At 37.8% G+C, this 24,345-nt stretch overlaps 1 protein-coding gene across 1 annotated transcript in view; it reads right to left on the reverse strand.

The window, feature by feature from the left end:
• TTC27 (tetratricopeptide repeat domain 27) overlaps positions 1 to 24,345 on the reverse strand; it is a 102,125-nt gene that overhangs the window by 16,975 nt on the left and 60,805 nt on the right. The window contains 7 exon segments of the mRNA XM_042462876.1: positions 58 to 223; positions 4,079 to 4,131; positions 5,225 to 5,323; positions 8,300 to 8,497; positions 8,499 to 8,528; positions 13,518 to 13,640; positions 19,357 to 19,452. Of these exon segments, the coding sequence (XP_042318810.1) occupies positions 58 to 223; positions 4,079 to 4,131; positions 5,225 to 5,323; positions 8,300 to 8,497; positions 8,499 to 8,528; positions 13,518 to 13,640; positions 19,357 to 19,452 (765 nt within the window).

Genomic DNA, 24,345 nt, shown 5'->3' on the forward strand with positions numbered 1-24,345 from the left:
GGACACTTGGATTAGAAAAAGGAAGGAGATAAAGAGAAAAAGAGAGAAACAACTCACCTGGACATCTTTATATTTTTCTCGCAAATCCATAAGCCTGTGATAAGCTTTAATTGCTTCTGAAAATTCTCCAACATCTGTACTGGTAAGAATGTAATTTTCCCAAATCTGCCAGTGCTCATAATTACATTTGAGAGCTTCCTGAAGGGTCCGGAATGCTTTGATTCTGTGGTAGGCAAGAGGGAAGGAAATAAAGTAAAACATAGAAGCATTCTGTTTTCCCAATAGAGTTTCCCATGAGTTTGTTTACGATAACAATACCACTTTAGAAAATACAAGACACAATCTTAATATTTCATACTCTTATCTCATTTGGCAAGAGATTGATGACTCCCTTCTGTTTAACGCCAGGGTATTTCAAACCACAAGACAGCCTTATCCCGCCTAATGACCTCCAGATCTGATGAGACAACAATTCTCAAAATGGTGCTGTTGGTGTCTGGAAGGCAAAAGATATCAGGAAAAGGCTGCCATGGACCTCTGTTCATTTCTTCCGTATTGACAGAATTCAATTCCACACATAATCACAGAAATGTGAGATGCTGCCCTGGAGTGCAATCCCATATTGAATGCAGTATGTGAATAAAATTCCCTCCTCCTGACATCAAGTTGAGAGAAAGGGTGCTGAATAAATATACTGTAAAAGATCCACACAATGGCATCATTCACATACAGCACACTGCATTATGTTGAAAGTGCTCCACAGTATTCAGGAGCAGCTTTGACTGATCTGACAGCCACAGCCTCTCTTGGACATGGATAACCAAGCCACAGTAGTTCAGGAACTGATAACTTCCCAATTAGACTCCTGCAATGTATTCTACATGAGGCCGCCCTTGAAGATGACTCAGAAACTGAAGCAAGGCTCCTGATTGGAACACCTTACAGAAAAACTGGTTTTGAAGGAACTGCACTGGCTGCCAATACTCCTCTGGTCTGCTGTCAAATCATAAATGATGATGATGATGATGATGATGATGATGATGATGTGCCTTTGAGGCCTGATTGATTTCATCCAATTCATACATGTGCTATCATTGGCATTATTTTAAATGGTTTTAAATTGTTTGGTTTTAAGTGATACATGATTTAGTTGCTTCGGAATTTTTGTTATTGCTATTTATTATCCTAAACTGATTTTATTGTATGTTGCCCTCAGAACCTCAGATATAGGGTGGGATAGAAACAAATCAATCCATGAATCAGTCAGTCCATCCATCAATCGATCAATCTTTCTTTGTCAGTACATGTGACACTTCTTTGAAGTGAAAGAAAGCTGTGGAACTCCTCAGTTTTGGAAACTGTCTCCCAAGTCAGGCTAGTTCCAACCTTCTTGAACTTCTAGTGGACAGCTAAGTCTCATTATTTTGTATGGCCTTTGGTTTTTTAAACAAAGAGTGGTTGTTTTATTCATCTGTAATTCAAATTATTTTCTAAAATGTTTTTAGCCTGCTTTTAAATGATGTTCTTATTCAATTTATTTGTTTATAGTTTATGTTTTAAATAATACATTTCATCTGCCATAAATTGCTTGGCAAGCTGAGAGAAGATAAATAAATACTTGAAATAAATAAAATAAATGAGGGAAAACAGATTGCTGGCCTGGAACAATGGTTCTTTGAGTGGCATTTTTGCATACACATGAGATTTGTGTATCAGAACAACATTTCAAATACGGATGTAGCTCAACAGAAGAAGAAGAGCCAGCAGCCCTTGCCCCTGTGCCAGAAAGAGCTCTCTATACACTGTCATTCAGACACTCCAACATATCCAAGCGAAAAGGTAGGCCTGCAGCAGAGAAAGGGTGTGTGCCCTATAACTAAATGAATCAAAGAACCACATTTACAGAGTAGCAACTTGTCCTTCTTGTGATTTCTGTGTTCTCACATATAGGATTAGCATCTCCTATATGTGAGTGGTTGCAAGCCTATTAACAAAACATTCTGTAAAACCAAAACACAACCATTAACTACTTTTCAATATTCACAAAACTGACAGAGATGAATGCTCAGGACAGGATGATCTACAAACCAAAGCTGAAACCAACAGACCTTTGGGTCAAATGGTCAATGAGGGATGGTCAAAACTAATATGGCAACAAAGACAGATGGAGCAAAGACAGAAACACAACAGTCCAGAATACTTTATGCATAATTTATGCTAGTATTGTTTATATTTTATTTGTTTTATTTTATTTTATTTCCCATCTTTCTCCTGACATGGGACCCAAAGAGGCTTAGTACCTGGGCCAGACATCACATGTCTGATAAGACACTTGACATACCATGAGAACATATTACAGTAGCACTACGGCTGGACTGGGCAGATCAAGGCACCAGTTCAGAGAGCTGAAGGTGTCAATTCGAGGATTTCAATGCTCATACCCAGAGAGGTATGTAACTGAAGAGCTTCTATATAGATAATGTGAGTTGTTGAAAATGATACTTGAACAAGCAAGCTAGTCTCTCTTTGCAATTATTGTCCAAGCACTGCAGTCTCTGTAGCAACTGCATCTTTCAAGCTGCATGTTTCATAAATATGTCTAAGAGTCTCTTGGAATTATTTATGGCTTTTGGTTGAATGCACTTTGTTAACAATTAGTTTCCTGTGTCAACAGCTTTGTGAACTCTTTATTTTCAGTTTCTTTCCAGAAAGCAGATAAATCTTTCAATAGTGATGTAAGGAAAAAAATCAAACAATTGTTTTTTTTTTAAAAAAATCATTTTTCTCTCTTGTTTTTTATTGTTGCATTTTTTGGCAGCAGACTAATGGGACATCGTCCAAGCAAGCAAAAATTATCTTGATAACTTACTTATGGTACCAGACCTCTCAAAGAACTGGTTTATGAAGAAAGCATCCATCCCACACATTGTTACATAAACTGAACAAACATACAGAACTAAGATATCATCCCCCTATATAAGTTTTATTAATGGCGCCTTTTAGGAGGAAGAGAGTAAATGGTTTAATATACAGGTTGATACTCATCTGTTCCCATGAACCAAATACTGAATTTCCACTTCAACAGCTGAAGTATTTAATGAATCATATAGTCATGTGGCCTGTTTAAAAGGGAATGCATTCAAATTTAGATTTGAACTTCCTTTCTAATATGAACAACATAATATAGGGTATCTTTGGGACATCAGAAATATTGCATTCTCCCATGTGAGCCTTTCTGTAATTCTGAGGTATTCAACAGAGGCCCTGCTCCATCCCCCACCATTCTGAACACCTAGGCTGGTTGAGAATATAAGTCAGAGCTTTCTCTGTACCAGCATCTTCACTGTTGCCTGTGCCAAGGGAGGGCAGATAGACTCCATCCTTGATGGACTTTCTCTTGGCAGTTACAACTGTATTATTCCACTGGGGATTTTGGTTTTTAATAACTGATTTTAAAATGTTTTAACATGCTTTAAAATTATACATACATATAAACAAACAAAGATACATATAAACACATTATATATCATTCTTCAGAGCATCAGTGGGCAGAAAATGATTAAAAATATTTTTAATAAATAATTATTTGCTCATCAACAGAATTAGCTCAGAACAGAACTTCAAATTTCAAAAACATCGATATAGAACATAAATAAAACAGATTGCTAAAAATTATAAGATTAACAGTGCTTTCATTAAGAACAATACAGAAAAAGTTCCTGGAACAGTTGGATGTGGGTGGTATGCATCCCACTAAGAGACACCACTCCATAGAGTTGATGCTGCTGCAGAGGAAAGTTTTGCCCCACTGTCCTGCAAAAATAACTTCTGTTAAGGATAAAAAGAAGAGCACCCCCGTTGCTCTTCTGTTCCAAAAACTATATACTGTACTGATAGTATCGCTAAGGATACTTATAATTAAATTGAATAGGAAGGCTTGAACTAGAGGTGATTATAAAGTGAATCATGAAGGCAGCATGTCTAGGAGTTGCAGGCTATTGGGGGAATGATGAAGAGAGGGGAAATCAGCACTATTTATTCTGGAAACAGCGGTCACTAATCCCTTTGATGTACTTACTTCTGTTTTAATCTGATATATGCAGTTGATAGATTGTTCCAGGCCTCAGCATTCTGCAGTCAAAACAAACACAAAAAGGAGGGTTAACTTAATGGTAGTAGAGAGATATTTTTTTTTACATTTTCATCCTCAAACAGTGACTTGTATCTCAATGGTTTTGAAGTTTGTAAAAAGTCAGCTGTTGTAGTTACAGAACCAATCAACAGGAATACTTCATAGGTCGACATTTGTAGATCCTGCTGGTCAGAATTGGAATGTCTCATGAACATGCTACTAAATGACCTTAACTTTGGCCAGATCATACCTATTTGAATATGCCACATTGTGGTTTTGTTTTTTTTGGTACTGGTATGAAACCAGTGCAAAGGCAAGAGTTACAGCAAATCAAGTAGCAGTATGCTGACAGGACACTAAACAACAACTGTTAACATAACATTTTGGGAATCTGAAGTACTCACTGGCAATCTCCTTCAAAAGGATGGTATTATTCTGTGGGACAATGGTTCAATTTTGAATTCTCTACTTAGAAAGGCAAGTAAATTTACATCATTAGGAAATTAGCAAGGTTATTTTAATAGAATCTATCATTTAGAACCAAAGTATCTAGGTGGCACCCAAGATTTATGAAATTATAAATAAGTTTGTACAATACATGGGTGTAATAAATGGAGATACGAATACATCTGCAGACCTCCTCTTTTGAGGAATGACTGTATCATGTAGTACACACACACTTCAGGGAGCAGTAGGATAAGAGAAAGAAATGAAGAATAGAACTCTATTGAATCCTATGACATGTTGAAACTGCTGCACCTTCCCAAAGATATGACTATATTTTGGGAATGACTGTATTTTGTAATAATAATAATAATAATAATAATAATAATAATAATAATAATACACACACACACTTCAGGGAGCAGTAGGATAAAAGAAAGCATTGAAGAAAAGAACCCTACAGAACCCTAAGACATGACGCAACTGCTGCACCCTCTCAAAGATATGAGAATGGTTGTTACTGCTTTGATTAACCAAACCTTTTGAATTACCAAATTTCATTTGTTCTATAAGAGAGACAAAACGATAATAAATAATAATGTTTTGTCAACAGACAACAGAGGGTTACCTCATACGCACTGTACTTACATCGGGTTCCAATATCACACAGCGCTGGAATGCTCTAGCAGTCCCTTCATAATTTTCCAAAGATAAGTAGGCACAGCCCAGGGAAAACCACACACCCAACTGAAAAGGAAACACACATACACACCACTACATGATGGGACTTCAAAAGAGTGTCTCCAAAGTACACTGCAAAAAGGGATTATAAAGTCTCATTTTATCTTGGCTGCAGTGACTAGTGCAGGGGGGGTGATTCCCCTGGTCATGGAAGTTATTTATCATGCTGCTATGACCATGGCAATGGTCACTGAGAAGCATCAGCTGTATCTGCAGAGATCCTAATTTGAATGAGCCGTTGTTCCTGCAACTGCAGCTCCTGGGGAAACTCAGGGACCAAAGTGTAATGGCAAACTGCCTGTGAACTAGCATTAACAAAAATAGAGATACACTAATCTTATAAATATTTAATGACATATTCCATTTAAAGGAATGTGTAGCCTCACTGGCTATGAATTCAAGGTAAAATACACATGAAAAACACACAAAACTTGGCCCAGTAAAAACAAGTCCCCCACAGCCTCATTCCTCATTCCTGATTTAATACTATTTGTCACATAGAAATAATACAATTATTTGGAACATTGATTTCTAAACTGAGAGCTGGGTGTCCCTAAGGACCAATAACCACATACAAATCCTATCTCAAATTCTTTAAGGGAAAAATTACATTCTGCCTTCAGAATGTCCTGGTTGAGACAAAACATTTCAGGTCCTGTAAATATAATTTATAACCCAGGAACCAGATACATATTAACCTACTGCCTCCTCATCTCTTTTTTGCCTCTACTCAGGCTAGTTCTCCTGGTTTATAATCACACTTTCCCGTGACTCTTGAATGTAAAGCAAGCTTATGCGATCCAGTCAAACAAGGAAATGAAACTCTGGAGCTCGAGAGTTCAAAAATATGGTTAATTCCTAAATGGAATTAACTGAAAATGGAATTTTCTAGTGGCCTAAAGTGATGGTTGCCTAAATCAGCTGGTATGTATGTTCTCACCTTTTCATGTGGAGTTCTCTTTATTAGAAAGGTACATCTCTACAGGTGTATAAAGTTACACCTTTGGAAAAATATAGAATTGTGAACTGTATAGTAATATTATGAGGCCTTGGGAACTGTTCAGCCATTCACAAAGGGTTACTCTCTAAATAGGATGAAGAACTGGTCAACCTCCATAAAAAGGAGGAATGGAGAGTGAAAAAAGAAACATAGCAGCATCTTTAATACTATCTAGTTTTTATTTGCACATGAGCTCTTGTGGATATAAAACTACTTCTTCAGATGCAGGTGTTGGATTCCAACTCCCTTCAGAATGGTTAACTGTTAAGAACAATGAGGTCTGTGATACAACATAATCTGAAGGGCTATAAATCCCTTATCCCTATTCTAAACAATGCCACTGAAAGTGGCACTAGTCACACTGCATTGTAGGAAAAAGATTCTGTTTTGCTTTCTGCCTATATTTTTCAAGACATATTTTGCAACAAAGCCTGGCATAGACAAGGCAGCCACATGAGAGAGCTGTGACTCACTGATATCAATTGTAAAATAAAGAACTGGTAATTATATTGTTTTCTTGCTAGAAAGAGTGTTTGCACCTCCATCTAGTTAGAAGGGGCAGACTAAGATGATTCCATGAACACACAAGCTTTTTGTTTCCATAAAACATATGCTACTACAGAACTGCAGGATGTGTGTTTAAGTCATTTTTGTACTTTTCAAAGGGAGGGCTTTAGAAGGCCCAGCAGTAAAATAATTGCAAAGAAAAACTGGAGTGAGAAAAACCATGACTTCCGTAGCAATTAGGCCGACTGGAATGCAATCTGGCAAATCATTCACAACTGCAATATATCAGAAGTACTTGCATAATCACTAAATGCAGAGGGATGTTTCTGACAGAAAGCTATTTTCCTGTATCTCAACTGTAAACATGAAGGGATGTGGTGTGAAAAGTATTTCAAATAAATATACTCATGTGAAACAGGTTTCTGGTTATGAAATAAATGGTTCAAATTTTTGTGTCCTTGATTAATAAATTATGGGTTTAATTCTTTTTCTTCGCAACTTCTTGTGGTAAAGAGATTAGAGTAGATGAGACTTTCCAGCAGCAAAAACAGAGGCTTGGGGTGCTTAAAATGAGTGCTAATATTGGACATTATGTTTTTTTAAAAAAATATGTATGTGTGTACCCTGAAGGCTGAAGCCAAGTCTTGCTGAGTTTCATAATATATGATTGTACAAGATGGGATATATATTTCTAAAATATAAGCACACAACTTTTTCAATTCTACAGGCTGCATCAAGTATTAGCCGGGATCTTGTGGATGTGTGCACATGCACACACACAAAACACATGCTTCCCAACTCCACTCTACCACCATACACTTTTCTTAGCCCAGTTTACAATTACATCCCTACCTCCAAGGCATTTTAAGTAACAGTTATGTGTCCAAATGACACTTAACTCCTAGTTTGTGGACACCCAGGAGACAAATGGACACAGTTTAATCAAGGAACCAACAAAGGAGATTCAGATGGGAAATTACATGGGTTAATGTTAGGATATAATATGTGCAAATGTACGTACAACTTTTTTTTTTAACTTCCTGGTGTTGTTGTGTTTTTTTTAAACACACTTTCACCTCAATCCAAGGATTATATGTAGCAAAAAACCTTCCACTTACAAAGCTATTGAATTAGAAAATGGACACCTAGTAACAATTTCTTTAAAAATGCCTTGCCTATCTCAGCAAACAATAATGAGATTCAAATATCATGCCACAACCTACTGAAATCTAGAGACTGCTGGGGGTTGGCAGAAGTAAAAATGAAAGCCTTTCCTACCTGTGTGATCATTGCTGAGATTACAATTTCTCCATCATTACTAGCAATGGGAAAACGAGTGGGAAACCAATCAGAGGTTGGGATTCCACTGGCTTCATGGTCTACATAAGTTGTCAAAGACTGAGCATCAAAGTTTGAGCATTCCTGCCTTGTAAAGTCACCACAAAAATATTCCTAAAAAGTTTTAGCAATTTTACCTGCATTGGGTTAATCTGCACTGAGCGTTCAAAGCACTCTATACATTCCTTAAAATTCCTGTTGCGAAGATAGAGAAGGCCCTTCGACCGCTGAGCCCTGGCGCTGCGGTGATTTGACAGTTCCCAGGCTTTGTCATAGTAAAAATGGTCCTTAAGAACATCTCCAAGCAAACAATACAGTCCTGGTGTTTCTTTTTTTCTCTATTTCCCGCCTCAATATTTCTTCTGCCTATAGAACGGAAACAAGGAAATGATCTCTTAATTTAGGTAGAACCAATTTCAGTGCAAAACTTTTCACTATTTAGACAACTTTCTGAGTCAGGATCAGTTAGTCAACAGATAATCCATGGCTTTCATCATCAAATACATAGGTAGTTCTCACACACATGGTGGTGGAAGTAGTGAATCTAGGAGTCAAGAAACAGTTAAAATTATATTGGTTGTGGAGCTAACGTGTCTTCTTTCTCACTAAGACATTATGGGGTTGGAAATGTCACAGCTGCATCTTTCTGTCTGGCCTGGCTTCCACATTTTGGAAGCTCTTTAGAGAGGCTGCCCTCGCTAGATCCTTTGTACAAACTCTTCCATCAAGAACATTCACTGCTACTCCCCCCCCCCCCCTTTCCCCAAATGATGATGTGTTGCAACCTCACCCTCATTCTTCACAGGCTTACACAGTAACAACACTATATGCCCACCCAGCTCTCAGCTGCTTCCTTACCACTGGGTAAGCTCACTTCTGAGAGTGAAAGATGGAGAACTGGGTAGACAGTTTAATGGGCTACAACCATCACCACTGCTGAGTGAGCCCACAAACAAGAAACGACATACAAGAGAAAGGTTGGATTGTGGATGCAGCAGCAGTGCTGCCCAGGGCCCCCAAAAGTGTCACATACTGGGGATGTTGGACAAGGCAATATTATGCCAGACAACACTTTATGTCTTGTGTCTTAATCGTTGTATCATGTCAGGAACTGCAGTTTGCTGAGTGCCAATACAAGATCAGGCTCAGAAAACAGTTGATGCTGGGCTGATAGTTTGGTGGTATGATGTATACAAGAGCCAGAATGGTGTCTGTGGTTTGAGTGTTAGATCAGGACTGGGAGACCAGGGTTGGAATCCCCGTTCAACCATGGAAATCATTTGGGTGACCTCATACTCATACTCTCAACTTTACTTCACAAAACATTTTTTACAGCATTAGACAAAAATATGTAACACAAAAATAAAATATGTAGACAAGTCAGCATTCTTAAATATGGTAAGACTATTTCTTAAAGTTCCAAAATACTTTTATTTTCAACACTATTAGGTAGATGTGACCAAAAGCTCCGTGGTACATGTCCATATGTACTTTATATGCTCCAGTCTAAAGCCAGCTGGCTTTAGCCCCATCTACAACAGATCCAATGGATCAATGCAGTTTAAATAAATATTGATTCAACGGGTCTATTCTATTTGGAACTAACTGGTGGATTTAGGCTTCTGTTTCCTTTCATCTCATGATCTACTAGGAAACATTTGGATTTGTTTCTTAAATTATTTTCAATATGTAGTTTGCTTATCTGGCATAACAGATGGAATTTATTGCTCGTGTACATGAACTATACAGTTGTCCCTTTGAACTCACGGGGATCCGTTCTGGACCCCCCCTGCAAGTTTGAAATCTTCCGCTTATTTAAGGTCATAGGCTTGAATGGGGTGTATGCATAAGGGGCGGAGGCTGTGGGCACACATCCCATTAAGATTAATAGCAGTCGCCCCTCCACGGATTTCCAAGTCCGTGGACTTGGAGGGGTGACTATATTCCCTCTTTTTTTCCCATCCCATTTTTTGTTCAAATAATCTTCACACTAAATCTGCAGAAATCAATGCCTGAGAATTTGCTGGAAGTGTGCCCTTGGCTTACGCGGGAGGATCCATTCCGGACCCTCCCGCATAAATTGAATAGCACGTAAGCTCAAGTCCCATTCACTTGAATGGGGCTCATGCTCGCGGTGTGGGAGAGTGCGTGCACCATCCATACTTCCGTCGTGCAGCTCCCACGCAAGCTGGAAGCCACGCATGGGGCGCCCGCCTATAGCGTGGGCGCACTCTACTGACATAAAAGTGATTAGGAAAAAAAAACAGTTATGGTATGCAAACTGTTACCCTCTCGATTATAAACAATATATTGTATTTTAATGTGCAGGATACCTTTTGAAGCACTTGAGAAATCTGAAATCTAAAAATACAAAGATAATTGGGCATCTACATTGTAGCACTCTTCTGATTTTTAAAGTAGCTGTATAATAGCAGTGGCACATGCATTCATTCTACTATATCTGCTTTACACACTTTGTTGTTGTAATTTTCTGGTCATCTAAATATTTAAACGAAGAACAAAACTAGAAACTTATACTCAAAGCATTTGTTTTATCAACTATTCCTAACCTTCTCACTTTGACTCTGGAATAGCATATATGTGACCCTATAGATATTGTTTGACTGCAATTCCCATAGTACTTCAGCACATGAATACTGGCTCAACAATATCCAGAAGGTGACACATTCTTCACTCCTGCTTTTGTTACTTAGTCCCAGGTAGCACAGCTGTATTTCTTAAAGCCATACTCTGACCACTGAACAATGGTTTGTAGAACCACCATTTTTTTTCAAACAATGATAGATAACTTTGAAAAAAAAATCTAAAACAGAAGCTCTTCATTCTGTAAAGCACTTCTGATTCAACAGACATTAAATTCTCCTTCACCTTATCAATAAAATGCTCTAATTTGTGTTTCACATGGAACTTAAAACTTTGTTTTTAGTACAGTGGTACCCCGGGATACGAATTACCCAGCTTACGAATTTTTCGGGATACGAAAAAATCCCATAGGGATTTATTGTTTCGGCTTACGAAGGTTTTTTCGGGTTACGAAAAAACCTCGGCGCTATTTTCAATGGAGCCGCGGCAGAGCCGCGGCTTTTTTTCCATTAGCGCCTATGGCAATTCAGGTTACGAAGGTTTTTCGGGTTACGAAATTAGCCGCGGAACGAATTAATTTCGTAACCCGAGGTACCACTGTATCTGCACTTTCTGTGAACACAGGAAAACAAGGAAAAAAGCACCAAAGTGGAAAATGCATTTCTAAAAAATGGACATTACCATGGAATCTAATTATGCAGGTCTTTACAAATGAATGTAAAAGATGTTTCACAGAATGACACTGGCTTTTATGATACAAGCTGTCTACTAATGATGGTAAAACGTATTTTATAGAATGTCTGTAATTTCTTTGACAAGTTTTTTAAAAAAATAATGAAACTGAGAAAAGAACATTCTGCTCTGTTCTCTCTAAAGTCTAAAACACATAGTATTGCAAACAGTGAAAGGGATAGACTGACATGACTCCTAGAAGCAACAAGAAACAGACTCTTGGAACCAGGAAGAATCACCAAATGTTTAAAAAGTTAAAATACACACCACTATATCCATTTGTTATTTGGGGAGCAAATATGTGGCTACAGATGGCAATTAATAGTTGTAGACACTGAATTGCTTCCCCAGAAACTATCCTGTCTGGTTTCTATGATGGCTACACCTCACAGATGTTTCAAATTCTCGCTAATAACCCTTTTTCTGTGATGTTTTAGGGATCCAAGAGTGTGAGCAAAACACTCAGGCTGCTGTAATAGCATCTCTGTTTCTGTCTCTCATTCTTATGAGGATGGGGAGCAAGTGGTAGATTCAAATGCATAGAGCATTAATTATTCTAAATTGATTCTTTAAGGTCTTCCTTTATGGGTTTATTTGCTTCCAAAGAATTAAAAGATTTGGAATTGTAGATCCTACGTTTGTCCTATTTAGTTTGTCCTTCACGACCCTCACAACTTTGAGAAACACTTCCAAAATGTTCTGGTAGTATCTCTACCTATCCTGAAAGTGGCACTGGAGGAAATACTGTATACCCAGTGTATTTAGTAACCTAACAAACCACACAGTACACTTGAGGTTTCTGGAAAAGCTGTTTTAAAGACTACTTCTGGCGATGATGGTCTAACTGCCAGACTGAATACCTGTGAAAACTATCAACATATATACTAATCTTGGCTACCCTTCCAACCAAAGCTGTCTAGAAACTAAATCTGAATCATGTATCCCACATGCTGCTGGACCCTGGCATTTGAAACCAAAGATTCCCTTATAAATCCCAGTTTGCAATTATATCATTAACTTTGAAAACAATATAAAGATAACTTTATTCCTTATTCCTCATAAGAAACTAAGAAATGAGTCCTTATTTGACAGTCTATGGCGGGATACTAGGCTAACCCTAGTACATACTGGGAGCGAAAAATGGCGGCACCCTATCTACATGGGCACCGCCATTTTGACGTGATGGACACCTAGTGTCTGCACGTCCTGGCGCGCTTGTGACGCCGCAAGTGCGCCATTGGTGCATTGCGGCATCACAAGCGCACCGCAAGAAGAACCTGCTTTTTGTGGGTTCTTTTTGTTCTGCGATGGAGCCGCGCAGTTTGGCCGCTGTGGCTCCCTCGCGGAGCAAACCAGGGTGGCAGGACACGCTTATGCCAGCCAAAGTAATTAAATTCACAGTTAGATCTATAGTTACTCACATTATTAACTTGCCCAGTTTTTAAAATTTGGCACATCAGGTAAAATTCTAGTGTGTGTGTGTGTGTGTGTGTGTGTGTGTGTGTGTGTGTAGTGACACTGCAGTGAAGTCAGTCAATTTTGGGAAATGTTTGGGGATCCCATGAATTTGGAGAACTGAGAATCTGTGTTAGCACTTCTTTTAACCGTATAATCATTTTAACTCTGCTTATAACAGACTTTGAGTAATGCCAGAACATGCAAATTGCTGGGCATGAAGGTTGCTGCAATTGTCCAAAATACTGCTTTTTACTGCTGGAAATTAGGATATGACCCCAAAACTGGATTCTGAGTGGAGAATGTGGGAATTACATGTCAGGGAAAACACAACATTCAACAGATGCAATGTCTTAGAGATCCATGATTAAATCTGGAAACCATTTACTGAACAATTCCACAAAAGACTTCTAAATATTACACCATAACACCCAGGCAGCCTCTCCCTTTCCTTGCATCTCTCATTCTCCCCACCCTCTTACTCTCTATTTTTTTTCATGTTTCTCTCTCTAAAAACTCTGGGGTACATGATGTACAAATAAAGTAACAGGAGAAGTACTCTACCTTCCCATGCTGTCCTGCTCTCTCATAGCAGATAACTACATCCTCCCACATTTCAAGCTTCTCATAGATCTGCAGAGCTGAATTGGTACATCCGAGGTCAAAAAGTAAGCTTGCAAGCTGACGCTGCAAAGGAAAATATTGGGGGGGGGGGGGGAATCAGAATACTGTATCCATTTTCCTTCTGGAAAAACTTTCCAAAGTGCTGATGAGAACATTAGATGGAAAATAAGTCATCTTAAGATCAGCTTTGAAATGCAAGCAAGTTTTTGTTTCAATTAATGTATAGTAAAACTGAGCATCAACATCTACTGAATTAGCACTGGTATCTTTCAATATTGCAACAAACAGAGTGGAAATGGATTTTAGGAACTTAAAATATTTTGTCTTACTCACAAAATTTGCCTAGACTATGTTTAGATTATAGAATAGGAAGAAGAAAATGTCTATGTGAACCAGGTTACAAATTAGGGTGGGCAACTGATGAGGGTTAGGTTACCACACTGACCTCCTCCCTTAGAAGGCCACAATGCCCTGCCACACTCCTACACACACACAGAAGGAAAACTTGGCCTCAAATGCCTTTAGACACCATTTACAGGCATGGAGGATATTTTTTGCCACATTTGTCTCTTCTGGACCAAAAAAAGCCCGTGTGCCCTTAAAATGTAGCAAAAATGGTCCATATGCTGAAATAGCCCAGTTCCCCCACCCAACATGGTGAAAATACCCGCCATGCTCCCTAAAAAGCATTTGAAGGCAAAAATAAAATAAAATAACTTTAAAAAGGTTTTAGAAAGAAAATGGATCCACGGAAGGCCCACAATCTGCACTTGGACCATTCCCGATACAGCAGTTCCCATGTCTGAGGTTGCTACTGACCTCCACTAACTTTAGTGGCCTAGAATATGCATTGAACTGACATTCCTATATGAAGCTCTGTATTCACAGATACTCAGGTAGGATCACTGGTGGATAGGGGGAGAATAGGGACCACTCTGTGTAACATAAACCAACTGTACAACAACCAAGTATTTCAAAATGAGACCTTGAGTAACACATTGCCGTGTAGATATCCATTCCTTGCCCAGCCCCATAGCTAGGTGGAATGAAAGGGGGAGGAAAGCAATGCTTAAGGACAAGCAAACCTAAGGCAAAAGGGAGAAGCAAGACATGAGCTAGTGGTGCTTATAAAAAGTGAATAATTGTTATAATTTGCTTTTAGCTAGAAAGAAGTTTTCTTTATTATTTGGTGTGTTCTTCCAGAGATGCTTGTCTTCAAAAGGTTCCATACTGTCTTAAAATATAACTGCAGGATGTGGCTGTAAGTGATCCAGCCGCTATGACATATCTATCTGTCATGTTTTCGCATTGTAACCAGAAGGGCATTTGTGTTCCTGGAAGGCTTATTCTCTGAATTTGGAAAAGTAGCTTACCTTATGTGATTGAAATTATAAGACCAAAGCAAGCATGGTGTCCTGCTTTCCAATGCTGTTTCTATCAGCACAAATAACAGAGGGGTAATTGATGAAGGAGAGCAGGTTTAAGTTCTAGCTATTGTCAGAAGATAAATTACAAGAGCACCTGCTGTATATATCATATGTCTCATCTGGAAGAAACAATTGTAAAGAGAATGGAGAAAAAAAAATGTCCAGCTATACTAAATGGCCTGGTAGTTTTATTCTGGTATGTGAAACAAAGAAATCAAACACTTTCATGATGAAATTGGGTCAAATGTTGGGATAATGAAACTGAAGAAAATGAAATCTTTAAGATGAATACTTAATTTTAGTAGCCTATAAGTGGATTATGAATACAGAGTTATAAAATACCAGATCCTGTGACTGACAGGGCCAGTATATTAAGGAGAAAATTTGGGGCTGCAGACTGCAGTTGAATACTGTACTTATCTCTAACTAAATTCTAGAAACACTATTTTTTATTTAAGAAACTCCTTAATTGTTCTATTCACCTATTTAGCAGCATAATATACAGTAACTACACACAATAGTCTTTGATGAACCAGGTTTTACTGGCATGGACATCTTTTGTATGACAACTTGCAGCTAAATGAGTAAGCTGACTTGACTGGAAGGCATTATAGGTTGGAACTGGATTTATATATGTACAAGTGGATTAGCAGAAGGGGATGTCCCGCCCACTCTTCCCAATGGCAACCTCTCCAACCCCTTGAAAATATTGTATAGTAGGATGGTAAATTCTGTGGAATGGGGTGAGCTATGGTACAGGGAGATTCACTAGCTGATGTCAAACACAATCCCAAGACTTAAGGATAAGAGGATGCTGGATGTTCTATCTGGATACTTTCCATATGTGATGACTCATGAACATACTCATGTCACAACTACAGTAATGCAAGTCAGATTATGAATATGCATACATAAACTAAATCTTACACAAAAGGACAATATTGTCCTGAATTGTATGCACATAATAATGAAATGAAGTAATCTAGCAACCACAAATTAATTGCAATGCCACTTACTAACTAATAATATTGACATTTGCAATATATATATATATACACACACACTTATACCCTGCTCTTCAGCCAAGGCTATCAGAGTGGCTTACAAATTGTTAATTAGACATTTCCCTGCCCTCAGGCTTGCAATCCAAAGAGACAAGACACAAAAGGAGAAGGGAATGGTAGTAATAATATATTTGTTATCTTACACATAATATAATGGAATCTGTGAAATTATTTGCCCAGGAATAAAGATTTACAAATTCAAAAATAAACTTTGCACAGTTTGAAACACTATCCATTTAGCCTAGGCATTATGGGTTAAAATGCTGACTGTTAAAATTGACAGCTGGGAATTATATCAACATGGTGCTCCTAAGTAGGTCAGCTACTCTCACCTAAATTATCTCCAGCTGACCTGTCTTACTGCATGCATGACACCTAGAAGCAATGCAGTTGATCTAAGACTTAACCAAGACCAGGGAAGAGTTAAGGGCAAACCAGCAGGAAACAGGCTGGCTGACAAAAGTAGGATTCAGGGAGACAGAATAAACAAAAGAATGAGTAAGTCTGGAGCAGAGCCAAGCAACTCAAAACCTTATAGCTAGGTTTTTCCCCATTTACATTTACAGGGTTTTCTGGGGGACCACAGTGAAAGTGAAGAGAGACACATGTGGCCTCAGGAGAGCCTGAATACCGAAAAAGGGCAGAGCAGGGCAGGGCTAAGGAGGTATGATTCCTGACAGTAACTAATCACCCATATTATTTATTTGTAATAGTTTTACATTAAGTATGACAGAAATTATGAGATACTGTACTACACAAGATAATATTGCAACTACTGCCATTAAATAAATCACAATTTACTAAGAAGACTGGTTTGGCCGGGGGGTGGGGGGTGGGAACTAGCCTACAAGAAATGAAAAACATATTAGGTTTTGTGAACTAGAATTGTTTTTAAAAGGAAAGGGGGGGGAGCAAGTAATCAGTAAATATAGTTTAGAGAAGGAAAAACACATTGCTAACCAATGTGAAGTCGAAGGCTTTCATGGCCAGCATCCATAGTTTTTTGTGGGTTTTTTGGGCTATGTGGCCATGTTGTAGAAGAGTTTATTCTGGATGTTTCGCCAGCATCTGTGGCTGGCATCTTCAGAGAATGCTGACCTGGAAGAGTATATATATACCCACTCTCTTCCAGGTCAGCATTCTCTGATGATGTCAGCCACAGATGCTGGCGAAACATATGGAATAAACTCTTCTACAACATGGCCACATAGCCCGAAAAACCCACAAAAACATTGGTAACCATTTCTTCATAGTAACCTAGATTTTAAGCCTCTGTGGCTATATTTGTCATCATTAACACTCTTTTAAAAATAATTCTGGATTATACATGTAATTGGTTCATCTACATGCAATTGAAGGGAAGATTTATAGCAGATCTAAAGGAAAAGGGAATTGGCCCTATGGAATTGGATTGGGAAAAAATCTTGAAAGATCCTAGAAAGCAAATATCAAAATTCTATAATCTAATTAGGAGATTTGATTTGGAAAAAGAAAATATTAAGGATTATATGATAAAATGGGCTAAAGATTTAGGTACCCAGATACAATTAGACTCATGGGAAAAATTATGGCAAATCAGGATTAAATATTCACCTTGTGTGCTTATAAAAGAGAATCTATATAAAATGATGTATAGGTGGCATTTAACGCCATACAAATTAGCCAAGATGTTTAAGAATAAAAATCATATATGTTGGAAATGTAAAAGCAATATTGGCACATACTTACACTGTTGGTGGAACTGTAAAAAAGTACAAGATTACTGGAAAAATATACACAAGGAAATTAAGAAGATAATAGACTTTAGAGGAGGACTGGACCCTAGACTGTATCTTTTAAACATCTCAGATAATTTAAATTTGGATAAAAATCAAGATAAACTTATATTCTTTCTTATAACTGCGGCAAGGTTGGTGTTTGCGAAACTGTGGAAGAATAAAGAAATTCCCTCATTGGACGAATGGAGACTCAAAGTGATGGAGATCTGTGAAATGCAAAAATTAACGACATTTCTAAATGAAAGTACATTAGACAAATACTATGATGTTTGGAACCCATGGAAGAAATATATACAAAGAGAGAAAAAAGAATGCAATTCATTTGAACTTTGAAAGAGAAAGAGAAGAAATATGGTTATAAAGAACAATTAGCAACTGAATAGATAGAGATTTTTTTATTCAATGTAAAGTATTTAATCTAGGCACTGTTATCATCTAGTATATGATCTAATGGGCACTGAGAAGTAATACATTGAGAGTTAGTAAATAAATAATAGAGTCATATTAAAGTACTTTAGATTATAGCCCAAGGAAGTAAAAATAGAGAAGAAAAGATTGCATAAATAGAATTTGTTTAAGTTTAAAAAAAAAAACTTGTATTTTTTGTAATCAATTGTTTTGCAATAATAATAAAAAAATAATTCTGGATCATGACTTCTTCAACACATATTGAAAGAAAAGAATACAAAATATTTGTCTTATGCTATAAACTGAATACATAGTTCTTTTTTAAGGAAAATTGGAAAAGGTGGAGAAATCATAACATTGAAAGGAGTAGCTAATGGCCTTAATGCTAACCAAAGAAGAAATAATGTCCTCACTGCAATGCCTCAAATGAGATACTGTGAAGACACACCCAACTAAAGGTGGTGGCAGGTTTGGGTGTGCAACGCCGGTACCCTGGTGAGATCAAACTCTTTACCCAAAAAAGGCTCTGAAGCTGAATGTAAAGTTCAAAAGGGGGGAATTTAATTTAAAGGACAAAATAAAGAGTTTTCTCCTCCCCAGCTCTAAACAAAAGGTACTTTACAGTTTCAGCAATCTTCCGGATGTCATCTTTCTGGTTCTGATGTTAGTTTGCTCTCCTCTCTCAATGGAGCTGGTGCAGGATCTTTCAGCTCCTGAATTCCTTTATTCACTTCTTGTTGATGGTAACTAATTCGGCTGAGGTGTAAGAAATGCCCTTTCCGGCTGTCTGGGCCTGTTTGCCACCAAAAAGACAGCCCTCTGCCTGCTCACAGCAAAGACTGCTCCCAACTAAAAACCTCTAGCTACAGTAGAGCATGCTGGGAAAGGGCAAACCAAACCTGGAAATAATGCAGGGGAAACCTACAGCTCCTCCCACAAACTGATACAATGAACTTTTCTACACTAAAATAATCTAAGGCCTGAACCAACACGAAAGAAAATGCAGGGGGAAATTCAATCAGTCCTGGCAGGACATCACAGATACCAAAAATCAAATTCAATGAGAATTCTATCTGAAAAGCCATGTGTCAATTATTTGTACCTGTACAGCCCAGTGGGTAGGAACTTGACAGCTGTAAAAAAGCTTCATGCGTTCACAAATTGGTGTTTTCTTGTCTTCAAACTGGTCTGCAAGAGCCTGGAAATATAAAACATTCTACAGTATATAAAAAGAAATCTCTACTTAACAATATTTAAGAATCTACCTAGTCATGAAACAAAATTATAAGAACAGAACTGTGTTAAAGGAGGGGTGAAACAGACAGGCCAATTGAAGAAGCTTCCAGCTGTTTTGGAGGCCTGTCGATTAAACAACACACGCCTCCAAAGTGTCTGGAAGCCATGCTGAAGCCGTACTTCAGTTCTTAGGACCAAAGCAAACAGGAGCTGGGATAATCTGACCTGTGGTGATACCGGTTGGCCTCTGCATGCATGGCCCACCTTTGAAGTGGGCTGTGCAGACAGCAGGGCTCCAACCTGCTTCCAGCTGGAGTAGACTCAGGCCACTCTTTCGTGCTCATCTGCTCTGGCCTTATGTCATTCCATTGCAAGCTGAGGATCAAGAATCAAAGTGGTGCAGCAAGAATGGCCCTTTCATGCAAGGCTACAAGATGTCAACTTTTTCCTTGATGTGCGTGATAAAGTTGTCTTGTAAAAGAACATCAAACCTATGTATGTGAAAATTATCCAAAAAAAGAAACAACCCACTGCAGCGACTCATGTTTGATAAACTTTTAGTACAATAGACCAAGGATGTTGCATCTTTCAAAATGGTTTGTTTAAGAGGTCAAAGAGATAATATGAATTCTGGAATATTTGTAGGAAGAGGTTGACTAAGAGGGATATCGTGTCCTTCTGGGATGTCTACATGGTGAGAGTTCTGACACACGTGTTCAAGAAGGCCTCATGTCATCTTTTCTTGGATCCAACTTGACAGTTGGTTCAGATAATTTTCTAACAGTGTATAGATTCCTCCCTACCCGGTCTTAAGCAGGTCCCTGCATTTTATACTGAATTTCTTGACTGAAAGAAATAATTTGCTCTTTCATGCCTATGCTACTCGTCAGGTGCAACTGTTATGCAAATAGACAGACAGACAGACAGACAAGACAGACAGATACTAAGGAAAACATTCTCTCAAGTTTTAGGCTATAAAGCAAGAGATTGTATCTAAAATGGTATAAGCAATTGCCAGCTGTCCAACCGTTTTATATAGGTTACAATACTACTGTATGTTTGACTATAGTAATGCTATTTAGAGGCATAAGGGATTTGCTTGGATTCAGTCAGCTTAATACCTACATTATCTGGCTCCTCAGATAAGATTTTAGTCTAGATAACTAGGGACAGCTTTGGAAAAATAATACTGTACCAAAGGATGAGCTATTACAAACCAAAAGCAATTTACCAAAACTAAGCCGCAACTGTATTCACTTCATCTGAAATTTAAATTATGATACATGCAAGCAAAAGAAGATTAAAGTCTCCCTTGATATAAACGAATGTAATCAACCAGAGTTGTCCCTGCAACTTATAAATGAAATACTTTCAAGGGTGTCCTGGGAGCACTGGTTCTATTACAGATAAATTTGTCAGCAATGCCAAAATAACACTCCTCTGTAGATGGCTGGTAATGACTGCAAATTAAGACTACAGAGATGTGTAAGTGTGCTGGGAGGGATGGTTTTATTTAATTGATTGACTCAAAGAACTTGCTATGGATTTAGATTATATACTATCCAGGTTCCATAGATAAATGAGGAATTTCAAACTGTAAATTACCAAATATCAAATGTGCTAGACTGACCAATATAGAGAACGAAGTCCTGCATACACCATGTTGTTGTTGTGATAGTGGTGGTGGTGGTGTGCCTTCAAGTCATTTCCAACTTATGGTGACCCTATCATGGGTTTTTCTTGGTAAGTTTCTTCAGAGAGGGGTTGCCATTGTCATCCTCTGAGGGTGAGAGAGTGTGACTTGCCAATGGTCACCCAGTTAGTTTACCTGGTTGAACTGGAATTTAAAACCTGGTCTCCAAAGTCACAGTCCAACCATTACACCATGCATACATCATGCCAACTAAGAGCAACCTTCTTTTCATGGCCATAAGTAAGACAAATTAACTCTACTCTAGAAAGTCTATCTCTACTCTGGAAAGTATATCTTTGAAAAACTATGGAAAATGCTACATACAATATGTTATTTGCTGTAGTGTCTACTGATGTTACACTGACTGTATTTTATCTCCATGGTCACTCATTCAAAAACTTTCATTCTATGTAGTGCTTGCCAAAGATGGAAAATGATATAGAGCGTTTGAGGATGTATGCTCTCCTGTCCCCCACTTGTAGTTTGGATACAGACTATTATAAATTTATTTCACCTTAATAAAACAACATAGATCAGACCAGCAGTCTACCTAAGCCTGTAATCTATTATAGATGCCTTACCAGAAAAACAGAATAAGACATTCCTTTTATAGATTAAATTAATTTCAAAAGAGATCTAGGATACTTTCAGATGGCATTATTTCATAGCAAGGATGGGAACCCATGGCCTTTCAAATATGTTGATTATAAATGTCATCAACCTTAGCCTTGATGGTTGGGCTGATGGCAGCTGGGAGGGTCAACAACTTTGGGAGGATCAAAGGTTCTCACCTGTATGTTAAAGGTTTTTGGGAAGCTGACAACAAATCAAAAATGATCCAACTTAAAATTATACTCAAATAAGCAAAGACAAAAATAAAAAATAATGCCCCAAAGAGGAGGGAAGAGGGAGAGATGATCACCCTTAGTACTCTGCTGAAGAGCTAAAGCAGAGGTGGACAAAGTATGGCCTTTGAAGCATGAAAACTAGACAAAGCCCAGTGAGCAATGCATAGAAATTAATGCTTGCAGCCCTATTTTACAAAAGTTATCTTTTTGGCTAGACAGTGAAAGAGAAATCCAAAATGTGTTGGACATATTAAGAGGACTGATGAATATTAAACTGTAAAGCAACAGCTGCCTCAATGTATAGTTAAATCAGTAGGGTTTTTTTAATGGAATATATTAATGCTTGTACATCTCACAGGGGAATTATGACATGCTATACTCTGATACAATATAAAAGATAGGAAAAAGTATTGCAAGTAACTTTATCCAGTTCCCCACCCACAGGAAAGTTCAGTCTGGTTTCATAGCTTAAAGTAGCTTCAGATGCCAACATGGAAACAGAAATTTTCATCATATAAGCTGCAGTCACATCAGCTTTATATCCCTACTACACTGGTGGGAAAGAGGATAAAATTGGATTCAGTTCTGTACTCAGGTCTTCTTGTCAATAGGAGGCTAAATTATGCCCCAAGATATATGTTTGGAATTTTGACATTTGTGAGAGCACATCAATAAATCAAATCATTCTTCTTTCAGAAAGATGTAACAGAATTTTAAGGGAAATCTTTTTGCAACATGAAAATATACCTTAATATTTTAGTTTGAAAAACTACAGAAAATGCTACATACAGTATGCTATTTGCTATCTTGTCTACTGATGTTACACTGACTTAAACATTACTTAAAGCCATTCATGCTTTTAAAAACAAAAACAAAATAACAACAACAACAAAACCAACAGATTCCTGAACCCATAAGGAAGCATTTCACTGAACTGTAAACCCCAGTGGTCCTTTAACCAAACCAGTCTGGGGGAAAAGATAACTAAACTTTCAAAAATTCACCAGGGGCCAAAATAATGGCATGTTCTGGCAATCCCTTCACTGAAAAGGAACAACAGTGTGATAAGAGGGAGGACATGATTTCACAATGTTATTTTGTTAATGGGTGGGATCCATTTCCTGGCTGATAAAATGAATACAATAGGAAATATTATGAAAAATGCCTAGAATAGATCACACATTTCTTCATGAAAGCTATCATCTTCATGAAAGCTATCATCTTATCTCATGGAAATAATCCTTACTAGGCAGAGCATATGTGTTTATTATAGAGGGGGAAAAAATAACATTACTTTCCCATTTATATCACAAGTAATCTCCAGCTTTGGTTCAGCTTCATTTAGAAACCCCCTTCAAAGATGATCTTGTCTGCTCTTTCCATTCCCAACTAAAAGTCCACATTTTAATGAAATAGTTTAAGATTTAAGTGCCAAAATTTTGCAACAAGGCAAGTGGCCATCTTAAATACAACTGCCCATCAATATGTATATTGTCTGCAGAGAGCAAAAAAACTAAAGTCCCTAAGAGCATCGCTGTTGAAACGTCTTGTTTTCAGTTTTCAAGGAGATCCCCTGCATATGTCCTCACCATTAAAGCTATGGCATTTAGTATGTGAATTAGCAGGGACCATCTTTCCAAGGTCCTGAGTGCTATCCCATAAATCAGATGAACTAATGGCATTTGCTGCTTTCACAATAATGTTTGATGAAAGGAAGACAGCTGACTACAAAGTGGAATGGCACAGACCACCTACTAGGAAAACTGTGATACAAGAGGAAGCCAGAAAACGGTTCAAAACGCTGCATACTAAGGTGTGGTAGGGAAGATTTTTTTGAATGTAGCATTTCAATTAGCTTTTCTCAGACCATTTAAGCACAACCAGTTTTGCACTTAGAATGACATATATGCACAATATATACTCAACTGCCAAAGAATGCAATATTTTAAAGATAAAATGGAAATGTTCCTTTCAGCCTTGTGGAAGGCAATGGCAAACCATCTTGCCATGACGACCCCATGATAGGTTTGTCTTAGGGTCACCATAAGTCAGAAATGACTTGAAGGCACACAACAACAACAACAACAAATACCTATATATGTTTTGGCTTTCAAATAAATATGGAAATAAACAAAACTGATGTGACTTTTCTCTGCATTTTAAACAGAACAGACAAAACAGTCTGTACTGTAAGTCTGCTTGATATTATGCCAGACAACACTTTATGACTTTGGGCCTTAATCTTTATATCATGTCAGGAACTGCAATTTGCTGAGTGCCAATACAAGATCAGGGTGGAGCAGTTTAAATCACA

The sequence above is a fragment of the Sceloporus undulatus genome, chromosome 1, assembly GCF_019175285.1.
Source record: "Sceloporus undulatus isolate JIND9_A2432 ecotype Alabama chromosome 1, SceUnd_v1.1, whole genome shotgun sequence".
Lineage (NCBI taxonomy): Eukaryota > Metazoa > Chordata > Lepidosauria > Squamata > Phrynosomatidae > Sceloporus > Sceloporus undulatus.